The following is a 23,052-nucleotide window of genomic DNA, read 5'->3' on the forward strand; positions in this document are numbered from 1 at the left end:
ATCGAAACCGAGCGCCGATCGGGCGTATATGTACGTTCTATGTTTACGATAACGTCGCCCAATTGATGCGCCGGCTGATGCACCCGGCGATTTAGATAGGGAAATCAGAGGCGATACACCGATTCGAATTGAATGCACTGGCGATTACCAAGAGCGTGTACGCTCGATCGACGGTTTTTGTTACAGTATATATCGTGCGGGTATTCTCGCGTGCAATTGCGCGCGCGACGATAACCGTCGTTCTTTCCGCCGGGAGCGCATTATCGGACGCAACGTTTTAGTTGCGCTCGCGTGAGATCATTCGGATCGACGAATTTCGTTCGATCATTATGCTCGAGTAATTACGCGACGTTGACCATGCGTAACAGGCGACTTCCGGCGATCGGGCGGCGCTCGCGCGACCGGCTTTAATGGCCCCCGACTCATGGAATCAAGTCTTAGTCGAGGATTTATTGGGCGCCCACTAAGATAGAGCAAGATTTAAATTCTTTATCGTTACCGTTATCCATCCATCTTGCGCCCCGACCTCCTCTCGGATTTCACTGGCCTCATCGGCTCCCTTTTTCGTCCTTCACAAATCCCCCTTTACGGTTTCCCTCGCTATTGAGCTCGCGACGGGCTTTACCTTCGAAAATTTGGACGAAATGTATTTCGTTTCTCTTTAATCGCGAACTTCTTACCTGGTTTTACGAACATTAATGACAAAGCAATTTGCAATATAACATTACGTATCGTATAAATTTTGTATGGTTAAATAAGAATATGAAATGTCTCTGAATCGTAAAATTAAATGTTCAACTTTATGGGTTACACCCATCACGTGTATTTCACGGATTTTATGTGCGTTTTAGTTCATCCAACGTAAATTATAAAATTATCACACATTCAACTTTTTTTTTTTTGCCGAAGATCGTAACTTTATTTCGATATTTTGAAGCTTTATCGTAGGTCGTATAAAATCTTATGTATTACGTATTGCTTTATTTTCTCTTTTGCTTCTTTACTTATCTCTTTACATCATACGTATCTTTTTACGTTAAATTGAACAGTTAAAATTTATCTCGAGATTTATCCTAAAAATTATGTTAGGTCGGCATTTGCATTAAACGCATTCAGTAAACGGCCTGAAAATGCCCTGTACACTTAAGGGATCGCTTCATTCCGATATTAATCGTTCGTTAGTCGAATCCGGAGTAGCTCGGAGAGATCGTTCCCGCGACGGCATCACAACGCCGCTGATCCTCCCTTGCGGAGGAAGCGAGCGAAGTAAAGAACGGTGGCACGAGGGAGGAGAGGGGGGCAGCCGCTCGGCGCTGTATCAATTCATTAGCGCATTACGGTTAAAATAAAAGTATCCGCGTATCTGCGGCATGCGGCGTATCTCTTATGAAGAGGACGAGTAGTGGCCGACCGGTTTCTGCAGCTCCTCTCCTCTGCGCACCTTCCCTCCCACTTCCTTGCCCCCTATCTCTCGCGGTGTCCCCCTCTGTCGCTGTTCTACCTTCGGCTCCTTCAGCGGACCGACCTTCACCGTGATTTGCTGGCTGGGCGACCACCATCCGGCGACTCGAAGTCATCATTATGCACCGCAAATGGCGAAAAAAAAAAGGAAGAGGTAAAGACTATGCGCGAATCCAACCGGTGTGGGTGAGGTGAGGGGAAAAAGCACGGGGCGGACGAGTGAGATGATCGGGGAGGAGGGGAAATTCGTTGGATTCAACGAAGGGTCCGAGGAGGCGAGCGGCGGCCTTGAGGGAGATGATATCTCGCGAAACGTCTCCCGGCTGATAAGCGAAATCGTACGCTCGTAATGTAGTATACAGAGTCACCGGTTTATCTAGTTTATCCGCCGACCATGTCTATTCTTTGCGGCTAACATACGCGGGGGTGAGTTTGATACTGATGCGGATACATTCGATGCGGTATTGTATGGCACCGAATTAGCGAGCGTGCACGCGGACTTCGGACTTGTCCGCTGTATTAAAAACTCTTTCTCTCTCTCTCCTTCCTTTTCTCTCCCTTTATCTCTCGGTGTCTCATTTTCTGTGACGTTCGCAGACGTAAATTTGAGTGCCATCGCGTCGAAAAGGCGAGGCGATAAGCTACGCGCGAAGCGAATGCAGACGGATACCGGTATTTCTAATTAATGCAGGCATCTGTCGAAGGAAAGCGAAAAGTAGTTTCACGCTTAACGATCGCGCGTCGATAAGCACGAATCCGCGTTATTAGTTAGACACTTAATGATCGAACTGTCAGCCGTTTACTTAGAGATACACTGTGGTGACAAATTGTGTCGAATCGGCACTTACCTCTGTACACTGTTCATATTAATGAGAATTAATCGTGACTCGACGGCGCCGGTTTCCTGAAATATGTAAACCTTCAGTCGTCAACGGACGGTTACAAGTCGCTCGGGACACCTTTCGATAGTTGTTTTCTCGATTTCTCAACCGGAGAGCTTACCTGTGACTCGTTCCCTTAATTTCCAAAGAGGCGTAGCACGAATTCAAATTAATGGCTATATATAACGAAATAAAAAGTTATATTTATAGAATTTATAAGATAATTAATAGCGGCTCATCTCCGCAAAAAATATTCGAAAAGATATGATATCGTTTACAGTGAATACCTTTTAGAAAATTATTGCTACTCGACGTTATTATACCCTTTGCTTCGATGGATATTGCTCTCGGGTAAGACAACAACAGGTAGAAAGTGAATACACGAAACAACCATACATTCTTAGTTTATAACATATATATTTATTTGAGCTTTAATTGCATTTTAAAATACAACCGAAATAATTAAATAATGACAAATCTGGTAAAATGGTTTCAAGAGTCGCGTATACATGATGCATATCTTTGTGGTTGCGTGTTTGTAAGTAGGTAGGTACGTTTCGAGCGTATCATTCGCACGGCTGGCTGTTCCTTTCCTCGAGTGTTACTGCGACAGTGTATACGCGTGTTTCCACGTGTGTACGTGTTGCGTGCGCGCATGTTGTACGTGTGTGTGTCGTTAGGTATACATGTATGTCGTGTTGGTCGCAGCCACGTAAACGTCTCGCGTTACGTTCATCACACTCTCAGCAGTCGTATATAATTACAATATAATAATATTAATATTATTATTATGTCGATAAATACTTTTTAAAGTCCGCGATGGAAGAATTAGAGTTTACAAGAAATACGTATACAAGTTATGTTCCGTTCTTTTCCGGCCTTCGTTGTTGAAGGCCGCGCGCAGCTGCTCCATCTTTCCCCGGTCTGTTTCTAGTCTCTCAATCTCTCGGAAGTATTCTTTCGCGTTCTCGGACTGTCACTCTATCTTTTTATTCCTCATGCCTCTTAAACACACAAACACACACACACACACACACACACACACACACACACACACACACACACACACACACTCATTCTCTCATTCTCTCTTGCTCTTGTCATTCATATTTTCGTCCGATTTAAACTCGCGCCCTATACTTCACATTATCACTACACTCACCACGACGCCACGCATCATCGTAATATGATAATCATAATTATATAATCAATATACACAGTAGTCGCGTAATTCGAGTGATAATAATGACAATATTTTACACGTAAAATGACGCGTTGGCCCGCTCATGGCGTAATAAATATTATTTGAATAAAGAAAATTTACAATGATCTACACGTACGCATTTACGTCGAAAAAATATGCGTTCTTCGACGACCATTCTCTCTTCCATGCACTCTTTCCCTTTCTCTCTTCCTCTCATTCTCTCCTCTTCTCTTTTGTCACTCTTTCTTTCATTCGCTCGCTCTCGCTCAGTGTTTCAGCATGCATTCGACTCGCGTGTACTTATTCAATTAATCGCGAGGCTCGCTATTGCACCGCGTCTCCGCACCCTTCGGCTCTTGTCGCTTTTACACTCGCTCGTGTATCTCCACACACCTTCGATTCGTAGCAGTCGTAATGCTCTCCGAGGCGACTCTCGTCCGTCCCCGCGAGCAAACTCACCGGTTTCTTTTTTTTTCGTAGTAATAAGTATCAACAAAGAGATTCCTATACAGGGTCGAACCCTAGCCTATCCTATGCGCTAATAAACTACGGCCTTACGATCTAGAGGTATACATGCTGACGATCTTACGACAGATGATAGGTAAGCTTCCTCTCCTTTTCTCGTTCTCCACCCCTCTCTCGTTTCTTTCTCGTTCTTTATCTATCCATTTCTCTCCGCTCTAATCAATTTTTACTGTTTCCTTTGTCTCGTCGCGATCTTGCTCATCTCACGTCGTAAACGTCCTTAAGTATTTATAAAATCACAAACTTGGCCGCGTGCCGAGCCCCGTGACTCAGCAGTGCCGCGAGATATGGTGGCATCACAATTTAATTAACGCTCGTTCAACACCTAAATCTTCGTCACACCCTCTCACGTTCCTTGGGCACGAAAGAAAGTAAGAGTCACTGGTACAATTCTTTAATTCCCATACCGATGGAAGGAAAGTGATACGGAAAAACGGAAGGCGAAACGTGCTGCGAGAAAGTCTTAACGACACGGAAATGTCGATTGTACAAAGTTATGCGCGTCCTGCCTTGGACTCATATTCCCATAGCGATTCCGATCGAGGGAAAATTCTGCGAAAAGCAGAAAATTTCTCTCGCGACGTTTCCCATGTTGCACATGATTCTACAGCGAGAAGGAAACATTCCAAACGATTACGCGCAGATCTACTCTAGAGCATAATCTTCTCGTAACGATTAAAAAATATAGTAAATGGGAGAAGAAAAGAGGGATCGGTATAAAAGAAATAATGAGAGAGGTGTATATAAAACAGAATTTGAGGCCCCTCTCCAATGTAGAGTTTTTTTGAAGGGTCTGACGCACGCTATTCGTGCTAACCCAGGAATGGTAAAATGCGTTCTCAATGATGGACTAAAACGATCGCCAAAAATGAAATTTCGCATCGTGTTTGCATTTATTCTGCGAGTGAACGAAATTTCTTACTATAATAATATCGTCGTAACGGCGAAGTCTTTTCGACGGAGATATCCACATTTAAGCTGAAAGAGTGCTGTGGCGAGGCTTAATATTTAATTCTCAACAAGTATTATATAGAGTCCTTCAGCATCATCTCGGAGCATCAACTTCAGTTTCTATCTTTTGTTTGTGCACGCAAAAGAACTAATAAGTAATTAAGATATTTTTTTCCATGTAATTATTTATTTATTTATTTATTTATATTTATAATTATTTTTTTTACTTTTAATAGTAATAAATTTTCTTTAATTTTAAAAACAATATTAGAAGTATATTGTTGCTTAAAAGTTTGAAGCATTTTGTCAATTTTAAAAATAAATTACATTTTCTCTCTTTACAGATACAATACTTTTATTAAAAATATTGACATATTTATAAGCACATATTATTTAAATAGAGATTAAAACAAAAAATATATATTTTATGTTAAAAAATAAAATTCATTGAACTGCTTTGTCGTGGAAAGATAAGCAATTTTGGATTTGACGATTTAAATTAAATTAAATTCAGGGGACGTTATTTTATATATGAAGGGTTTAAAACAGCATATGTCGAATTAATGGTACTTTCAAAAAGAGAATAGTATATAAAAGTTTTTAAAATTTATATTATTTTTCAGTAAAGTAATTGCATCTGTAAAGAATTATATTTTATATAATAAATAATTTTATTCAAAAACTACATGAAATGCTTCAAATTTTTGAGCAATAATGAATATGATTCTAATTATTAATTGATATTTTAAAATACTAGTTGAAAATGAATCCTTGTAGCAATGAGCAGGATTGAGAAATAATGCATTACCTTTAACGTTATTACCGTTAGTTACTTTTTTTAAGTAAGAAACGTAATTAGTTACTTTTTCGATTTTCGATGATTCGTTTTTCAATCCAATGAATTATATTTGTCAACGTATACATACAATTATTATTTATGTTATATTGTATGTATTTTTTATTGAGCAAGTATATGTAAATTCATCACAGATTAAGGTTGGAAGATATAATTGTGATGAATTCAATTTTCATGCTACAAGCATCTAAAAAAATTTTTATTGCTTATGTAAATAAAAAAATTATTCTTTATTTTTATAGCGTCAAAATCTAAATAAATTTATATTGACTTTAATCTTCGAGTTAGAAATATATATCGTATGATTACAAGAAAATAGATAAAAATTACGAATATTACGATTCAATTCATTTCTTACAGCAATAAGAATACATGTAACAGGATTTGTTTCAAATGCATAGATGATAATGTGGAATTATATCAATAATTTTGTAATTGTACGAGTTTTTATCATAGAATTTCTTTTCCGTTATCGAGGTAGCCAAACGACACAGCCTCTCTTTAAGCATAAATCCGAAGACGTCGGATGCGCGACGACGTCGTTCGGCGCGGCGGTGTTCGCGGGGGAAGAGGATGAAAATTTTCACATCGCTAGTTTTACAGTCGTTACAGTATAGATACACTTATGTACAAGTGGCACCGCTACTTACGGGGCTCGGACTATACGTACTTGCTGGACAATTGCTTTGCCAGCTCCGTATACTTGAGAAATTTGGAGTGCGGGCTCTCCTCGAGGGGTGAGGCCGCTGACTGCGACGGGCTGCCGTTCGCCTGCGGAAGCGGCGGCGACTTGTTGCGCTGCGACGTCGGCGGCGACGTGGAGTTGCGACTCGGCCCGCCGGAAGTGCCCTGGGAAACCGCCGCGGCGGCCGCGGCCGCGGCTGCTGCCGCCGATCTGCCGATGGTTAATGGATCCGGAATGACGCCGTCCTTGACAAAGTGCATTTTGGAGAGATGATGCCTGTACGCGCCTTTCGAAATGAAGGGTGTATCGCAGAATGCACACTTCATTATTGAATCCGCGGTAACTACGGCGTCATTGCAGGCCCAGCTGAAAGCCAAGATGGCACCTGGTGTTGGCCCAGGTCCTGGACCGGTCACCCCTACCGTGTTACTGCTGCCGGAACCGATGGTGCTAGTTGCGGAACTACCTCCGGATCTTGAGGTACCGCTGGCGCCAGAACCTCGCGTTTCCGTCTTATCGCATAATTTCTGTAACGCCGCGAGAGGATGGCTGCTTGTTTTACGTCCTTGCGAGTCGACGTTGTTACCGCCGCTACCACCGCCACCGCCGGATAAGCTGTCGAACATGGAGGACAGCGCTCCGAGACTACTGGATGCCTTAGTGTCAGGTGTACCTCGCGGTGTGACCGATCGGTCGCTGCTGGTAGGACTGCTTGTGCTGTTCCTGCAGGGACTACGTGCGACCTGTTCCACTTGGCTAGTCGGTCGGGGCGTGGGTGGATTCATGCGAGGTGACATAACCTCTCGTCCGTCCTCCGGCGTCTCATGGAGGCTGCTTCGTCGGTGATTGTAGGAACTCTGATCCTCCTCGTCTCTGCAATCGTCTACTATTTCCTTCTTCACGAAGACCTCCCTCGTCGATTGCTGTTGCTCTTCCTCGTTCGTACCTCGCTCCTCTGTCTCCTCATCCCTCGGCTCTTTCTTCACCACTACGGTAGACGATTCCTCGTCTCCGGATTCCTCCGTAGGTTGATGATGGCGACTAGGTAACGGGGCGGCTTGTTTCTCAGGTGTGGCGCGATGATGATGAGAAGGCATGGAACCCGAGTGTCTTTCGTGACTCGCGTTAGACAGGTCCATACGTCTCTCCGGTGTCATGGTATCCGTCCTGCCACTTCCTCGTTCCGATATCGAACTGGACTCGCTACCGCTTCGCTCCCTTCTCGTCGCGGCGTTTGCGTTAAAGTGTTGCTGCTGATGCTGCTGCTGCTGATAAGATCGAAGTAGACTCATTGTTTGCGGATCGACCAGAGGTTTCGTATAATCTACACTCTCGTCGATACCCAAACGCTTGAGGATGCTCGTACCTATCGGCGCGCCGGGTTGAGCGTGATGCAAACCGGGCGTACCGTGCCTCACGCGAGAATCGAAACTCTTTTCGATGAGCTTCTCTATCGCGTTCAAAACCGACGGTGAGGTACCTATCGGAGCGGTAGTTTCATTAGCGTTCGGTGTAGGAGTATCTTTTCCCGGCGTTGTTGCGTCGCTAGCCGAAGAGGGAGACCGATGGTGCCTCGAAGATATCGAAGACGTTTCCTCATTGACGCTCTTACGTCCGCTTTCGTTGGGCGGCAACGTCGCGGGCAAATGATTGGACATGAGCGCGTTCTTCAGGAAATTTCGCTGATTGGCGCCCACCGTGCCCGCGCCGATACATTGACGTATGTGTTCAACGAAAAGCGGGGTTTCTATCTTTTCGCCGCATTTCTCGCATGTGATTCTACCGGCGTGCTTGCCGAGGCTGTGAGTCAAACCGGCGGCAGCGTCGCCATTTTTAAATTCGTTCTGCGCGCGTTCTAGTTCCAGCAACTTTCTCACGGGCAGTGACTTTTTCCGTTTCTCGCGCGTTTGTCGCCGACGTCCACCGCTTTCGGTAATCGAGCGCATTATATGTTCCTTGTAATGCGAATTCTTTACCATATGATTGCTCAATTCCTTTAGGGAGCTGAACGCTTGATCGCAAACCTTGCAGGTCAGTACAGCGCTAACGTGACTGCTCGTGGCACCAGCACCGGGTCCACCATTGTTTCCGTGAGGTCCGGATCCTCCTCCGCCTGGTTGTACTGTGCCGCCCCCACCACCGGCGACATTTCCGCCACCTCCTGCAGTACCGGTTGCGTTACCGCTCTTGCTCTCGTCTGATGATTTCCAGGATATTATCTGCTCCTGAGAGATAATATTCGTGTAATGTTGCGTTTGCTGCATATGCGAGGTCATCTCGGCTAGGGAGCGGAAGCTCTGTCCGCACCACATGCACTTTAAAATCTGCCGCGTTTGTTCAGCTCCCTTGCCTAACCAGACATCCTGGCCTCGCACAAGCTTTCGCGGCAGTGGCATCGTTTCCTTGATCAGTAGATTCAAATCGGATGGACTTTGTTTGCTGCTAGGTGTGGCCGAATTGTTACTGCCAGTATTGCCGGTGGATGTTTGCGGTTGATGCGGCTGTTGAGGCGGTGGTATGGTTGGCATCGTCGTTTGCTGGGAATGAATTCCTTGCGTTGGCGGTGGTACCGGCATGTTTACGCCGCAGTGCTTTGCCTCCTTCATGTGCGTCGTCATTGCGGCCAAAGTCGGGAAACTTTGTTTGCACCATACGCATTTCAGAACATCCTTCGCTTGATCGGCACCTTTATTCAACCAGTGAGATTGCCAGGCGCTATGGCGACTACTGGACGTCGTCGCCGGTGCGTTGGCACCTGTCCCAGCACCACCTCCTCCGGAAGACGACCTGAAGAGATCCTCGCCACCCAACTTGCTCAGTTCACTCATTTTCTCGAGTGCCTTTGTAGCTTCGCTAGGTTGATACGGCTTGTCCAACGCGGCTGGCGGTTTCATTTTCCCATTCCAAAGTTGATGATGATCTACTACTCCACTGGTGCTCTTCGGCGAAAGCTGCTGCTGACTAGTAGCCGCTGCCGCTACCGCTGCGGCGAAGTACGGAAAGTGCGAGGCCACCACCGGAGACGTCCAGGGAGACACCACGGGCGGTCTACCGAAACCGGACGTGACTCCCGGTGGTGTTTCCTGATGGCTCGTAGAGCTTGTCGTGGAAGCCAGTCTCGATGACTTGCGCGGTGGCGGTGGCGGCGAGTCTTCCGGTCCAGGTCGCTTCCTGCTGGATACCGAAAGATCCAGCGGACCATTGTTCGTTTCCGTCGAGGAAGACGGCGTAGGTGGTTTGCTGAGATTTAATATCTGTTCTTCCTCGTCCTCCTCGGTCGAAGACGTTTTCCTCGTGCTGAAGTCCAGTACAGCTGGCAGGGGTGTCGCCGACGGCGAGATCTCCCCGACGCTGGTAGGCGATACTAAGAGACCGGGGGTGGCGGCTGGTGGCGAACACGAGGAAGAGACCAGCGGCGACACCGAACCACGCGATAAAGGCGAGTGGCCGAGGAGGAGACGCTGATGGGTCTGTTGCAGATACGCCGCCATGACCGCTGCAGGGTGGGATGGTAGCAGGGAGTGAGTTCCAAGGGGTAGAGGCACGATACTACTTGGACTGACTGGACTCGCGCTGCTCCTGGTAGCAGGTGGTGGGGGACTTCCGGTCGCCGGACCGGATGATTCCCGAGAATCTCTCGAAGGACAGCGCGGACTCATTGGCTCCCTGAAATTGTAAAATAACACCGAGCGCTGTAATTTTGGAGTACGGGTGAGCGTACTCTTCGAGATTTCTCTAAGATTTCAAGTGGCTATAATGATGGATGAAACGAATCTTATCGAAACTTGGCGTAAAAATAACGAAACGTTCGCAGTCGGGCAATGGTCATTAATCATGATAATCGCGCGATAATTTTCTTGTAACCGATCCGCGAGCACGCCGCCGCGCTGCATAACGCAGGTGACGCCGTGACGTTAATATTTCATAAGCGTCCGCCATAGAAATTACTACGCAAACAGCTTTCGCCGTACTGATGGAAACGACGGATACCCGGAATCATCGGGAGAGGTAAACGGAAAAAAGCTCGCGTGATAAATAGAGCCTAGAGACGTTGGCGTGTTGCAACGTGGATGGTATAACAGCGATGGATAATTCACGCATGAAAACGTCTGTCGTTGCTGGCGCGTATGCACGCGAGATGCGCCCGACACGTAAACGTACCTTGTACCTACGTAGTGTTACGCGACGGACATTACAACAGAATATGACGGATTATTATCGATATAGAAAACGAAAACACACTTTACCGCGCGATGAGTTATTCATCGGTCTTAGAATACTCGCGCGCGTTTACGTCGGCCATATGAGTACTCCTCGCCTCTTGCGCACCAGCGCACGGCCGCGACGTGACGCTCGTGACAAAGTAACGGGGCTCTAAACCATAGACAAATTACGATTAATTGCACGCTCCGACGATGAACGTTAGTCATCCGGCTCGCGCGACAAAAACCGCGCGGATTGGTCGAGGTGTGCCGAGTGTGCAGGAGCGATCGATACCTGTCGTAGCGTCATCAACGCGCGCTAGGATCGACTGTCGGAAGGGAAGCACGTGGCCGGAACGATTAGAGCTTCGCAGTATACAGTCGTTGTGATGGATCGTCGTGCGAGGTTCGGCGCGATGCGCGCGGCGCGACGCGGCGCGGCGACGTTCCAGGCCTGTCGACGGCTCGCTCGTAACTGACTGCTCCTGACTGAATGCCGAATGCGTGCCGCGAGATGAAAGGGGATCGCTGCCACGCATGCAGGGGAAGTTTTTGGGGGCTGGCGGGACGGCGCGGGTGTACGGGGGGGAATGGGAGCGCCACTGCCGCCCCCGGTTAGGCAGGCGGCAGCGCCTGCTAGTGGGGCATCGTCGGTGTGGGACGATGTGTAACACGTGCCTATCTCTATTAGCCGTGTGACGTCGCGCGCGGCAGACACCGATATCAACTCCGACACCAGCTTATTTATCCCTATCTGGGCCTCGCCCCGTCCTCCCCGTCCTCGTTCCATTACCACTTAACCCTCGCCGACCGACGCGCTTACCTCGACTCGCGCATACGCGTATTTACGAGAGCGGCTCCGTGACGATTTGTTGCTCTCTTAAACAACCAACGTGCCTCGTGTACACACGAGGAGCGCCCGACGACGGCGAACATCAAAAAGCTTCGCGGTGTCGCGTCAGCGCGGCTCGCGCGATGATTTAGACGCTTTATTACGGAGGAGCCTCCGCGCACCGGATAAAGCACCGACTAATGAGTCGCGCGGTAGACGCAACGTCGAGCGAAATTTAGGTACCGCTTCTCTCCGACTTTATGCCCGCCATTACGCGTCGGTTCTACAACCGCCGTAGGTGATTTGCGCCGAGCGAGGCGTCACTCGCGCGAATATCCGCAGCTGATTTGCACGGGCCACTGCCTCGTGCACGCGGGTAATGTCGTTTAACGTCCCTTTTCTTGGCGAACGTACACCCGCGTATCGGCACGCAGAGACACGTACATGCAGACACAAGTGTACGGGGACACGCACGGCTACTGACAAATGTAATAAGGAAGGCCGAAGAAAGTTGATATGGATATGAATTGCTACTGAGAAAGTACGAATAGAAGTTGTTACTACCCGTTTGACAACACGTTTAAGCTTGTACGAATAATATTTTTAACCATTACTGTATATTGATAGATTTTTTTAGCTTCTTCTTGACTTTTAGCTTCTAATCAAGTCTTTCAGGTCTCAATAATTATTTCTACCAACGTTTGCCAGTTTTTTCTAAAAAGAAGTGTGTTTCTTTTAGCGCACTTTCGTGATCGTTTTTTATTCAGTAATCATTAAGACAGAGAGCAGTATATAAATGGAACATCGATTAAATAAAAAAATTATACAGATGCAAAATTTACCTGTCCGGAGGTCCCGTGTCTCGCAGGATAGTCGGGTTTAACCTCGAGGTGGCCGAAGGCGGGGGTGTAGGTGGCGATGCCTCCTCATCGTCCTCTTCATCCGTTCCCTCGGCATCCTCGTCCTCTTTTGCAGCGGGCGCGCAGCCCCTCTCGCTAGGGCTAATGGGCCCATCCTCGTCGACGCAATCGCCCTCCTCGCCTTGGAGGTCCGTACCGGGCGCAGAACCTTCGACGCCGTCCTCCCCTGAAACAAATCAATGAAGCAGCGGATTAGTAGATTAGATCGTATACAGAGAGAAAAGATATCAATCGTATGCAGAGAGAAAGATTTCTTAAAATTTAATAAACCGTTTTGTTCGACTATTCCAAAGAATGTATTTCTTTGTTTCTAAATAAGATTTCTTTGTTTCTTTAGATTTTATTAAATCTAAAGAAATCTGGATAAAATTTATTAAAACCAAAGAAATATATGCTTTGAAATAGTCGAACAAAACTGTTTGTTAAATTTGAAGAAATCCTTCTCTCTGTGTAATCAATTGTAAAAAGGAAGGGCTTTCCATTAACGTGCAGTTACATTTTTATTAAATGTATTAAACGACGAGTGCTTCATGCTTTTTGTCACTTGTATAAATATACTATAGAATAATATAGAAATAGTTATGTTGCATTGGCAATCTAGATATCTCATTGACCCATCAGCGAATTTTCTATTACATTTGTTAAATAAGATGTGAAGAATACGATACATGATTGTGTCGTTACAAAGAGGAAAATGCGCCCTGTCAGTATAATTCCGCGTGACGAGCAAGTGAACTTGTATTACAAGATATACTCATGCATTTCAGAGCAATTTAGAAGTCAAAAAAATCGGACACAAATACATAACAGTTAATGACATTTCGTGTATCGTCTTTTCTGCCCGGAGATCGCTGATGTAGGACGCGAATCAAATCCTTCTGTCACCCGCCGTATCTTGATAGAAGAGCAGAGAAGAACGTACGACCTAGGAGTGGAGATACTGAGAAATGACGAAGCTAAGTACCTAGGAGTGATATAAAGGTTTAGATGGCGAGTAACACAATGGCACTATCGGTTCATTTATCAGCCTTTCGCGACGACAGCGACGGCGACGGCGACGACGACGACGACGACGACGACGCCTAAGAGGGAGAGGAAGAAAGAGAAAATGCGAGCTATGTCGGATACGTCGACGTCGACGACGACAAGGTATTGTGTGGGGGACAAGGAGTTCCATCATCTGCATTATGAGTTTTAATCAAATCGTTTCCCTTTGAACCCCTGGTAATGAACAGTGGAACTGTCGCTTTGCGCAGAGAACACGACCTGATCTAAGATCAACAAATATTTGCGGGGGAAAATTACATTGCGTACATTTTCGAAAATCCTACATCGTATCTGATAAACTCGAACAACGTATTACTCAGGATTCAGACATTACGTATGAATTAGAATGTCTCATTAAATTACTATCGTCTATTTTGCCTGACAGCCAACGAAAGTAAGCTACATTTGACAGATTCGGACATGAATACTTGATTCCGTGGAACTCTTCTAGTCGCCATCTTGCTCCCGGCACAGCCTCTCTGAAGAAGGGAGTGCCGTGTCCTCGGTCGCGTGCAATCGCCAAGCCAAGCGCGAGAGCAGGGCGAGAGCGGAAGGTGGTCAGCACACCTCCCCTCATAGAGGGTGGGGACAACCAGGAGCACCGTCCTACTTTGCCGTGAGTGACCAACCAAACGATCGTTTGTTCGCGGACAGGCCACGGAAGAGGGAGAGAAAGGAGATCGCACATTGATCCGCGGGTGCATCAGCAACTAATTACGCAGATTTATGTCCCCATTGTCCATTGTCTCTCTACCGGGAGCGATTCTCTCGTTGCCCCGGCGCGGACCATTCGATGGAAGCGACTGGCCGGCCGATCCGGTTGGGACCAGCCGTAGGACGGCGAGAAGGTGCACGACTACGGAGAGAACGACGGGGCGACGAAAGGAGATAAAAGGAGGACCTTTCAGAGGATCGCTTGAATCCAGGCGCGTATCGAAGAGGGGAATACAAGAAGGAACCGAGCGGGCGGACCACCGGCAGGCAGCCCCGCCCGCTAAGAGCATGGTTCATCTTCTACCCTTCCGGGGCCCCCCTTCGAGCCCTCGATCGTAGATCCATGGAATCTAATATTTGCGTGCCGCTACTTTTATCCGTTCCTACACACTGTGGCTTGTCTCTTGTTCGACAATTTGAAGAGATATTATTTCGAAATTTCAATCGTGATCGTCAGACCGCGTTCTATCTTCGTCTTCAGCCAGAGACTTCAACGAGCGTTATTCCGTTTCCGAAAGTAACAGGTAACTTTGATAAACTTGATTACCTTACACACACGCAACGATTACATTAAAAAAAATCTTCATAAAAATCCATTAGATTATTGATTGAATCAATGTAACCAGCGCTTAAGTCTTTTAAAAAAAATAAAATATATTCAAACGATGTTGTTTGTTGTATTCCAGAGTCATGAGACTTCGATAATTTAGTAGAGTACCAAGTCGTAATGACAAGGGTCACCACGGGTTTCGCGACTCGAAAGTATTCCATCGGCGATCGGGATCGATCGGATGTCGACGTCGGGCTCAGTAGGATGCAAATGCTCGCACGAGCGCAGTTCGTGCGGGGCTATTGGCAGGCTGCTAACAAGGACCGCACCGGGTTGCACACATCCCGGACGCAACCCGCCGCGCCGGTAAGATACGCCTCGGGAACGAGAAGCGTGGCGTACCGAGCTTAAAAGCGGCCGAGTCTTGACACTCGGCAAGATGCTACCGACCGATATCCGGCTCCTCTTGTCCTTGACTCGACCAAACCGCTGCACGTTAGAAAAGAAGCGCAAGTGTATTAGCGGTCTTGTGCTATGCCGAGAGCGAGTCGCGTTATCTACGATGGCGATGGTTCTGCACCAATAGTCCGCCTACGACTCTTGGTCCAGAACAATAATTAGTCTTATCGGCGAAGCATCCGCTTTCAAGCCCGTTACAATCTCTGCTTGATTTTTCTCTCATTCTCTCTCTTTCTCTCCCTCTCTTTTCCTCTAGCGTGCTCTCTCTTCTTTCTTTTACAAATGTGTGTCGCTGTGCACTCCCCATCTCTCCTCTCACCCCTTTGTCGTGTCTCTCCTCGCCTGCCCTCACAACGAACCTGCGCACGAGTTACCGATATAGATAGCAGACACCTGCATATGTTGGCGTACATGTGTTGGTGATGTACTCAAGGGCTAACTAGTATTGGTTAGCTATCCTGCGCTAGTTGTAAGGACGATCTAGTCGTAAGTCGAACAACTGAACTAGTCACGTTCGCTATTCGCGTGGACGATCGGCAGTTGCTAATTGCTGATAAATCCCAAACTCTATATGCGAAACTTTCAACGTGCATTGTAAAGAAAATGGAACAACTAGGTCGTCCTTAGTTAATTGCATTAATATTGCAGTTTAAAAGAAAAATATCAATCATTTTTGGATGCATACAAATAATGTAATGTCGCATATTATAACAAGAATTGAAAAATACATTAAGAATTTCAAAGATGACAGATAATAAAACTGTCTAGATAATGACATAATTCCAAATTTTCTCAAAAATACTGCCATTACTCAAGCATAAAATTCTCTCGCGCGACGTTCACGCGCAAATGTTTTTCATTCGATCGAGATATGCTGATATCACTGATAAAATTATATGCGAAAGTGTTAATCTCGCAAATGTTAATTAGCTATTACGCCACGGTCGTCAATAGTAAATTACGAGCTATTAATGGGAGAGAGCCTATCGGTGTGGATCAACGAAAGGATCGACTTTAATTTAACAGTTTATGTGCGCGGTGCACATGCGGAGTGTAACCTGCTATCATCCGGTGAGAGCGCGCGCACGCGATATAGTGCTGGAATGATCGCCAACAAGGTGATAAAGTCCTCACGATCGGTCTCTACGATAAATAATCACTCGGTTGCGCGATGTTTTCAACCCCGCCGTGGTAAATTATCGTCGCGCTCAGTTGTAGCCTCTTCAGCCTTGTTCCTTATTCCACCGTATGGATAATATTGTTATACGCGAGATTGATAAGTACGTTTCTCGGGATCAGGTGTGTCAAGCGATAACACACGTTATAGCTTGATCATTTTTGTCGAAATGCCGAAAAATATCGTATCACATAAGATGAGCCGCGCGGCAAGTCGTACCTTAATAAATTACGGTGCAAGAATAGTTCGGTGAATGATTACTAACCGTCGGAAAACGACAATCGAAGCTACGGAGATTTTCGTTTATAGACTATTGTCTGCGACTAGCTTTGGTTCATGACGAGCGCCAGTCGAATCAACGGATACCAGTCGAAGTCGCGCATAGGCAGGCGTCCTATAGACGTCAGATTTCGTAGCGCTCGGTCGAACGAAATGAAAAGCGCGAACGGAGCTCCGCTAGATTGCGGCGCGTAATATTCGCGGCAGCCCGTGCGATTTTGTTACGAGGCGGCACGACAATTTCGCAGCAGAAACACCGGCCCCGGAAATTCAAGATCTTCGAGCTCGGTATTTCAAGGCGGGGGTAACTTGAAAGGGTAGCTGGAGGGCGGACGCGCGAGAAAGAGAGAGAGAGAGAGAGAGAGAGAAGAACGGGAAAGATTTCGAGTACACGTAGAGAAGGCGACGGCAGCAGGGAAAAGCAATCGGGCGACGCGGATTCGGGGTTTTCACAGCCCTTGTCGATCGCGCGAGATTGAACGAGGCGTGTCCAAGTGCCGCGACTTCGGAATATCCGTGGAAAATTGAAGGAGAGCACGCTCTATGCGGATTCCGTTTCCAATGGACTTCCACAGCGTGGCAATGCATCCGTCTCGATCGCTTTTTAAACTGTTAACCGATGGTCTCTACGCAGCCATTCCTGTACAAGTTTAATGCGTATGTGATAGATTGACTCAAAGTTTCACCCGATTAAAAAATACATTTCCGGATGAGCCTGAAGTAAAATTCTGTAAGAGTGTCCGCGTAGAATAAAATTTCATGGAGGAAAATTCGCGTTTTTCGAAATTGTATTCATTCCAAAATGGAATTCTAAATGAAATGTTCTCGTGTTACAAACTGTTTCTTAAAATAATTTTGGTAATTTTAACATCATTGTTCTATGCATTATTCGAATCCTAATCGCGCTTTTCTACTTGCGTTTCTAACGGACGCGGGTCATCAATGTCATCAGCAATTTCTTTCGATAGGTCATCTCAAGAATTATACATATAGATGTAGGATCTGACCAGGGAACATCGTTTACGATGACGCGAGTAAAAGTGGAGGAACGCAGCAATGGTTCGTAGTGGAAGGGGAAATTCGACAGACTGATGGAGTGAGTGTTGACTTAGGATAACAGTCGCCTCATCAGTCAATCAGTCAGGTAGACAACGGTAGGAAGGTACTCCGTCTTCGGTTGGAGCCTGTCGTCTTGTTCTGTTCACGTCGTCCTAAAGAACACCTAAGTGAGTCACGAATCTGACCACCTGACATTCAAGGGACTTAAGATCGAGGGCTAAAATGAAAAAAAAAAAAAGAAAAGATAGTAGGACGAGTCTGAAGGCATCGAATGTTAAAGAAGTCTGTTTGTGGTCCCCAATACCAAGTGCATTGATCTAATTCCTCAGATGTTTCTTAATGCATCTTCTCAAAGTGATATTGAAAACGAATAAATGTTGGTGGTTTAATTTTGTAAAGGATGTAAATTTTTCCCTTTTAAATTAAAAACTTAATTTTTGTCATTCATATAATATCAAATAATTTTATCCCACTTTTGACGATATATTTAAGTGTGCTGAGTTAATAAATTAAGATTCAAATATATATATAGTATAATAGTTTTCAATTATTTCATGCATAAATATTACACTAAGGAAGATGATACCAGCCGGTATATACCAGCTCATATAGTTCCATTTCTATTACAGTAACTATTATTCGTTTCATTTGTACGACATTTCAAGTATATGTTATTCTAAGAATATCATATAATCGTCTTTATCCTCAAACTCTCGAAACAAGAGTGATATTCTTCTGGGTTTGGAGCGCGACCCTCCTGATCGATCTGAAAAATCTGGATCATCACTCGAGGAAGTCGTAAATCAACGTCTTGTATCTCTCGAATACGGATTGAGTATGAGGCTTTCAAAGTCGGTTGCTTCGAGAGAGAAGGAGGAATCGCTGGCTGTACGTGAGGGGGGAGGGGGAAGAGGGAAAACGAAAGAGACACGGAAAGAAGGACAGAAGGCACGCGCGAGGGAGAAAGGAAGAGGTGCGGAGGAAGGAGAAAACGGATTCACCCGTCAGTCACTCTCTGGCAGACCGCGAGAGAATCACAATGCGAGGCCTCCCTCTTCTCGCCGTCCCTCTTCGTCCTTCTGTCCGCCCGTCCGTTCGTCCGTCTGTCTGCCTGTCCATCCGTTCGTCTCTTCGTCTGCCTCCTGTCACTCTCCCCGCCAGCCTTCCGACGGTTCTCGCATCAGAAATTCATCTCCTCTCCTGTCCTCCTCCGGGTTCTCCTTTTGTTCCTTCCCTGCCGCCGCAGCCGCCGGCTTGTTATTATGTACTGTTTTATTGCCAGGACGTTGCTAAAGTTCGACCCGGTTACTTGCCCTGGCGTGGCGTCATTGCTGCCGCGAGGGAGTGAGTGAGTGAAAAAGATAGGAAGAGAAAGAGAGAGAAAGATCCGGGCCTCCTCGGGATATTCGCCGAGATAACCGTGCGCGAGTAGTACTACTTATCAAAGATCCGTCTCGGAAGGCGTCCCGGCAACTTCGCTCGGCCGTCGTCCCGACGTGGAAGAGACGAGAAATTAACTTCGTGCACCGTGAAGCCGGGCGGCTCTCGCGAAGATCTTTTCTGATGTGTACGCAGCTCTACATTCTAACACGGTGGTTATGTAATTACTGGTATCCACCGACGGCCTGTCTGACAATGAGAAACAAAGTAAAGGCCGGTAGATGGCTCATGTACGTAGTAGCTCCCACACAGTTGATTACGAATGCCTAGTATATTGAATCGATGTAAATATATATATGTAAAGTATTTTTTGAAGAATTTTTTCTGTGCGTTACACTTCAAAACGTAACATCAAGAAGACCTTTTTAAAAAAATGTATGTCAAGTGCATTAATAAATATTTTAAGTTTATATACATTATTAAATAAAAAATCAATTGTTTAAAAATAGATCTGAAATCAACCGATGATTAGCAAGTATAATGATTAATAGGAGAATGTTTACGTAACTCATTCATGATTCGACTAATGACTTGAAAATGATGTTTTTTAATTGTGTTTTGGAGCAAAGATGCGATACGATATATTGTAACGTTTCAATTTTGCATCAATATAATTTTCTTTCTAATTGCGACTTTAATCGCGAAGAGTCGTATCTGTATACTATATTTACATAAACAATTCTCAGCTATCTTACGTTACTTTTAAAGCTGCCGTTCCGTATATCAGATTTCTTATAAACAATTAAACAGATATCTTGCGTTATAAATTTTCTTTCTTCTGGATGAACGTTCGGCGTGCATAATTACAAGTAAACCTAACTGATTTAGCGCGTTGATTGCACGTAAATCACTAAAGTACACAAGCTGACACTAACGCGGATGCCTATGAACGTTAAAATTTACGCCTTACTCACAGCCGCAATTTATGAACATGCACTAAAGGATCCTTGTCTTAGCACCTTATTTTTCGTTCTGCCATTTGTAAGGCTTACCGCATTTCATCTCGGCGACTCGTTCCGCCTTCGTACGTCTAAGAGTGACAAATCGTTTTCCGGAAGAATGGCCTCAAAAGAATACGTTCAAAAATTGACGGAAAATAATCAGTTTCATTCTCAATTTTAAAAGACGTATTATATTACATCATATTACATAAAATTATATGAAAGGACTAAATATTTCTGGTTAAATTAAATCTATATAGAGTGATAAATTAAAGATCGCTATTTATTACACGTTTTGTGTATTTAACACTAATTGCTATATAGATTAAATTAATGTTTTTTTAAATATAATACAAATAATATTTAAAACAAGTACTAATTTATCTCAGATTATAAAACAACCAGCAGTTATAATCAATTCTTCTATCATTACAAGGCTCCATAATTTACTCTTAACGAGAAAGCTAGCGAATATATCACACAATCATTAATTTACTTTAATATGCAAATAAACTTGATGTTAAGGATTATATCGATGAAATCTAATCTCCTACATAAATAGATAATTTGTTCTGAGCAAATATATTAATTTTAATTCTACTCGGGGTTAATTTTATCTCCTAACGTTATGGAAAAATTAATATAAATCATACGAATAAAGCCGTCTCATCGCTACGCGCAATTCACCCGAAATTCCACAGACTAAAACCCATTCCTTCAACACACGTTTTGCTCTCTCGGCGCGCGCTAATCCAATTTGCGCGTGCATGAGACGAGGGTGAGCGGCTCGATTCGTGTATTAATTCGTTCTGGCGTGGACGCGGATTGTCCGCGCGCGATTAGACGTCGCGCCAACGTCGCAGTAGCGCGTTAGAAACGTAGATATATCCGCGGAGATCCGGGATGATGAGTGATCCGGCGAAGGGGAGGGGATTCAAACGAGCGGCGGCGGGGTATAACCGAGCAAAGACATTTGGACTTGACGGTGAGTGATGGACAGGGGGGGGTCCGGCGACGCAAGAGCTGTGTCTCGTGAAAAAAAGGTTGGCGTTTTGGCAAGGCGCGCCGCTCGCTGCTCGAACGCGTGTACGAGTTATTAACGTTCATATTTTAGTGACAGTCTTTGCGTAGTGTGTATCATGCGCGTGCGTGGAGAAGACCCCCCTGACACACGGCGAATAACCTGCTTGGTAAGAGATATTTTTCGACGTTGTCAGTCTACGTTTCCTCCTCCTCGTCTCTTCGGAGACGTTAATCTCTGTGGCGGCTCCTCCTGTCTTTTCCACTCCGCCTCCTCCTTTTCTCTCCCGTGTAACAATTAAAGGTACCCGCAAATTACACGTAATGCGAATAGTCGCGTCCGCCGATTATTTTTGGAACTGTGGCATAATTTGCGAAAATAACTGACACTGAAAGATGCGCTGTTCGTGCATTGTTGATCCCTCGAAGAATTCGAAGATACATTTGTTGATCTGCCATTACATGAAGAGTCTGACAAACGGTGACGCAAATTATCTCGCTACAAACGCTTGCAAAACAAGACGATTAATGAAAATACTTAACATGAAAATCAGCCAAGTATATATTCCTCGAGTTTCCAAAATTTTGTCACACTCAAATATAGACGGGGTAAAAGCGGACGAGGTCCGTACAGCTAAACGTTTTATGATCTCGTATTTTTACGCCTGACATATCACGCCATTCGACCCGACGGATCAAATGTGATGAATATATCGTCTCGCGCTTATTCGTGAAAAATGTATTTATAATGAAGTCGGAGCGTAAAATCAATCCCCGAAATTTCAGAACGCGCTGGCTGATTTAAAGGGAACGAAAAGTCTCTGCTCGGTCTCACGTCAATCGCGTTTCGATCGCAAATAAAAGTCGCCGGTTAAGTGGCACTCGTACGTCTCGAAACTGGTCTCGAGCATCGTCGCGATAAATTTAATGCGGCCGCGCGAAATAATTTACGACGCGGCCCGAAATATAACAGACCGATCGGGCTAATCGTCTCGCGCGTTCTTCGTGGAATGGTATTAATGCTCGCGCGCACACGGAGGCGCCGAAGATGCGTCCGTTGATGCAGGTACGACGACTGAATGATGGATGGACGGTGTGCACGTCCGGTAAGACCGACCGACCGTCCGTCCCGTCCGTCCGTCCGTCCAATCGCGCAACAGGCGACAGTGATGATCGATGCGTCGCTGCTCCCGCTGCTCAGGAAGGCGAAATCCGCGAACTCGTTTCGCTCTTCGTTAGTAGCATCCGTCCCCACGGCGTTTTGCATTAGGCGAAAGTTGGGATCGGTGAGGAGCGCGATTAATATCCCAAACTGGCGAGGATCACGCGACGCGCTTATTTCTCTCTTTATCCCGCAGCGTCGCGCGGCTTATCGGTGATGTATCATCACCGAGACCGGAAATTAACTGATTTTTCCAAGCTCGAAATATCCCCGGTTTTCGGTATCACGGATGAGATGATTCGGAGGATTAATTTTTGTCAGCTTACGCCTTACGTGCGTAAGGACAGGCGCATAAAAGTTACGGATAGATTGTCGCGTGCTGTAAAATCAGTTTACAAAATAAATTTTTTGTTTTTGGTCGTCACAACGAGACGACAATTTGATTAAATCATTCTCGCAAATAAAGAAAATCGGCGCAACTGTTGGGAGAGATCAGAGATGCTATGAGAAACGAGATCTGACATGGATTCGATTCTTTCTTTCGGCCGGTGGCCCTTCGCGGGCCAATTCCGGCGGCGCGCGTCTTGAACCGGACGTGGCCCGAAGAGAGAAGCCGTGCAAGTGCACGGTGCAGCAGGGAGGGTGCCGCGAAGAACGGGGGGGGGGGGCGGGAGGAAGGTGACAGGA

General features: G+C 45.7%; 1 protein-coding gene and 1 long non-coding RNA gene across 7 annotated transcripts in view; one reads left to right on the forward strand and one right to left on the reverse strand.

Moving 5' to 3' along the window:
• Positions 1-2,739: 2,739 nt before the first annotated feature.
• LOC105836853 (protein tiptop) overlaps positions 2,740-23,052 on the reverse strand; it is a 158,666-nt gene continuing 138,353 nt past the window's right edge. For 5 of the 6 annotated variants that reach the window (XM_036286193.1, XM_036286194.1, XM_036286191.1 and 2 more), the window contains 2 exons: positions 12,440-12,683; positions 2,740-10,229 (listed from right to left, as the gene is read on the reverse strand). In XM_036286193.1, coding sequence (XP_036142086.1) covers positions 6,539-10,229; positions 12,440-12,683 — 3,935 coding nt within the window. In that variant the 3' untranslated portion in view covers positions 2,740-6,538. Of the gene's footprint in view, positions 10,230-11,060; positions 11,153-12,439; positions 12,684-23,052 lie in introns of those variants that run through there. The other variant, XM_036286195.1, reaches the window with a different exon arrangement.
• The window catches only part of LOC114253923, a 41,410-nt gene continuing 31,247 nt past the window's right edge, over positions 12,890-23,052 (forward strand). Inside the window, exon 1 of the long non-coding RNA XR_003625350.2 lies at positions 12,890-21,373. This is a non-coding gene — a long non-coding RNA (uncharacterized LOC114253923). The remainder of the gene's footprint in view (positions 21,374-23,052) is intronic.

This window comes from Monomorium pharaonis, chromosome 4 (assembly GCF_013373865.1).
Source record: "Monomorium pharaonis isolate MP-MQ-018 chromosome 4, ASM1337386v2, whole genome shotgun sequence".
Classification (NCBI taxonomy): Eukaryota; Metazoa; Arthropoda; class Insecta; order Hymenoptera; family Formicidae; genus Monomorium; species Monomorium pharaonis.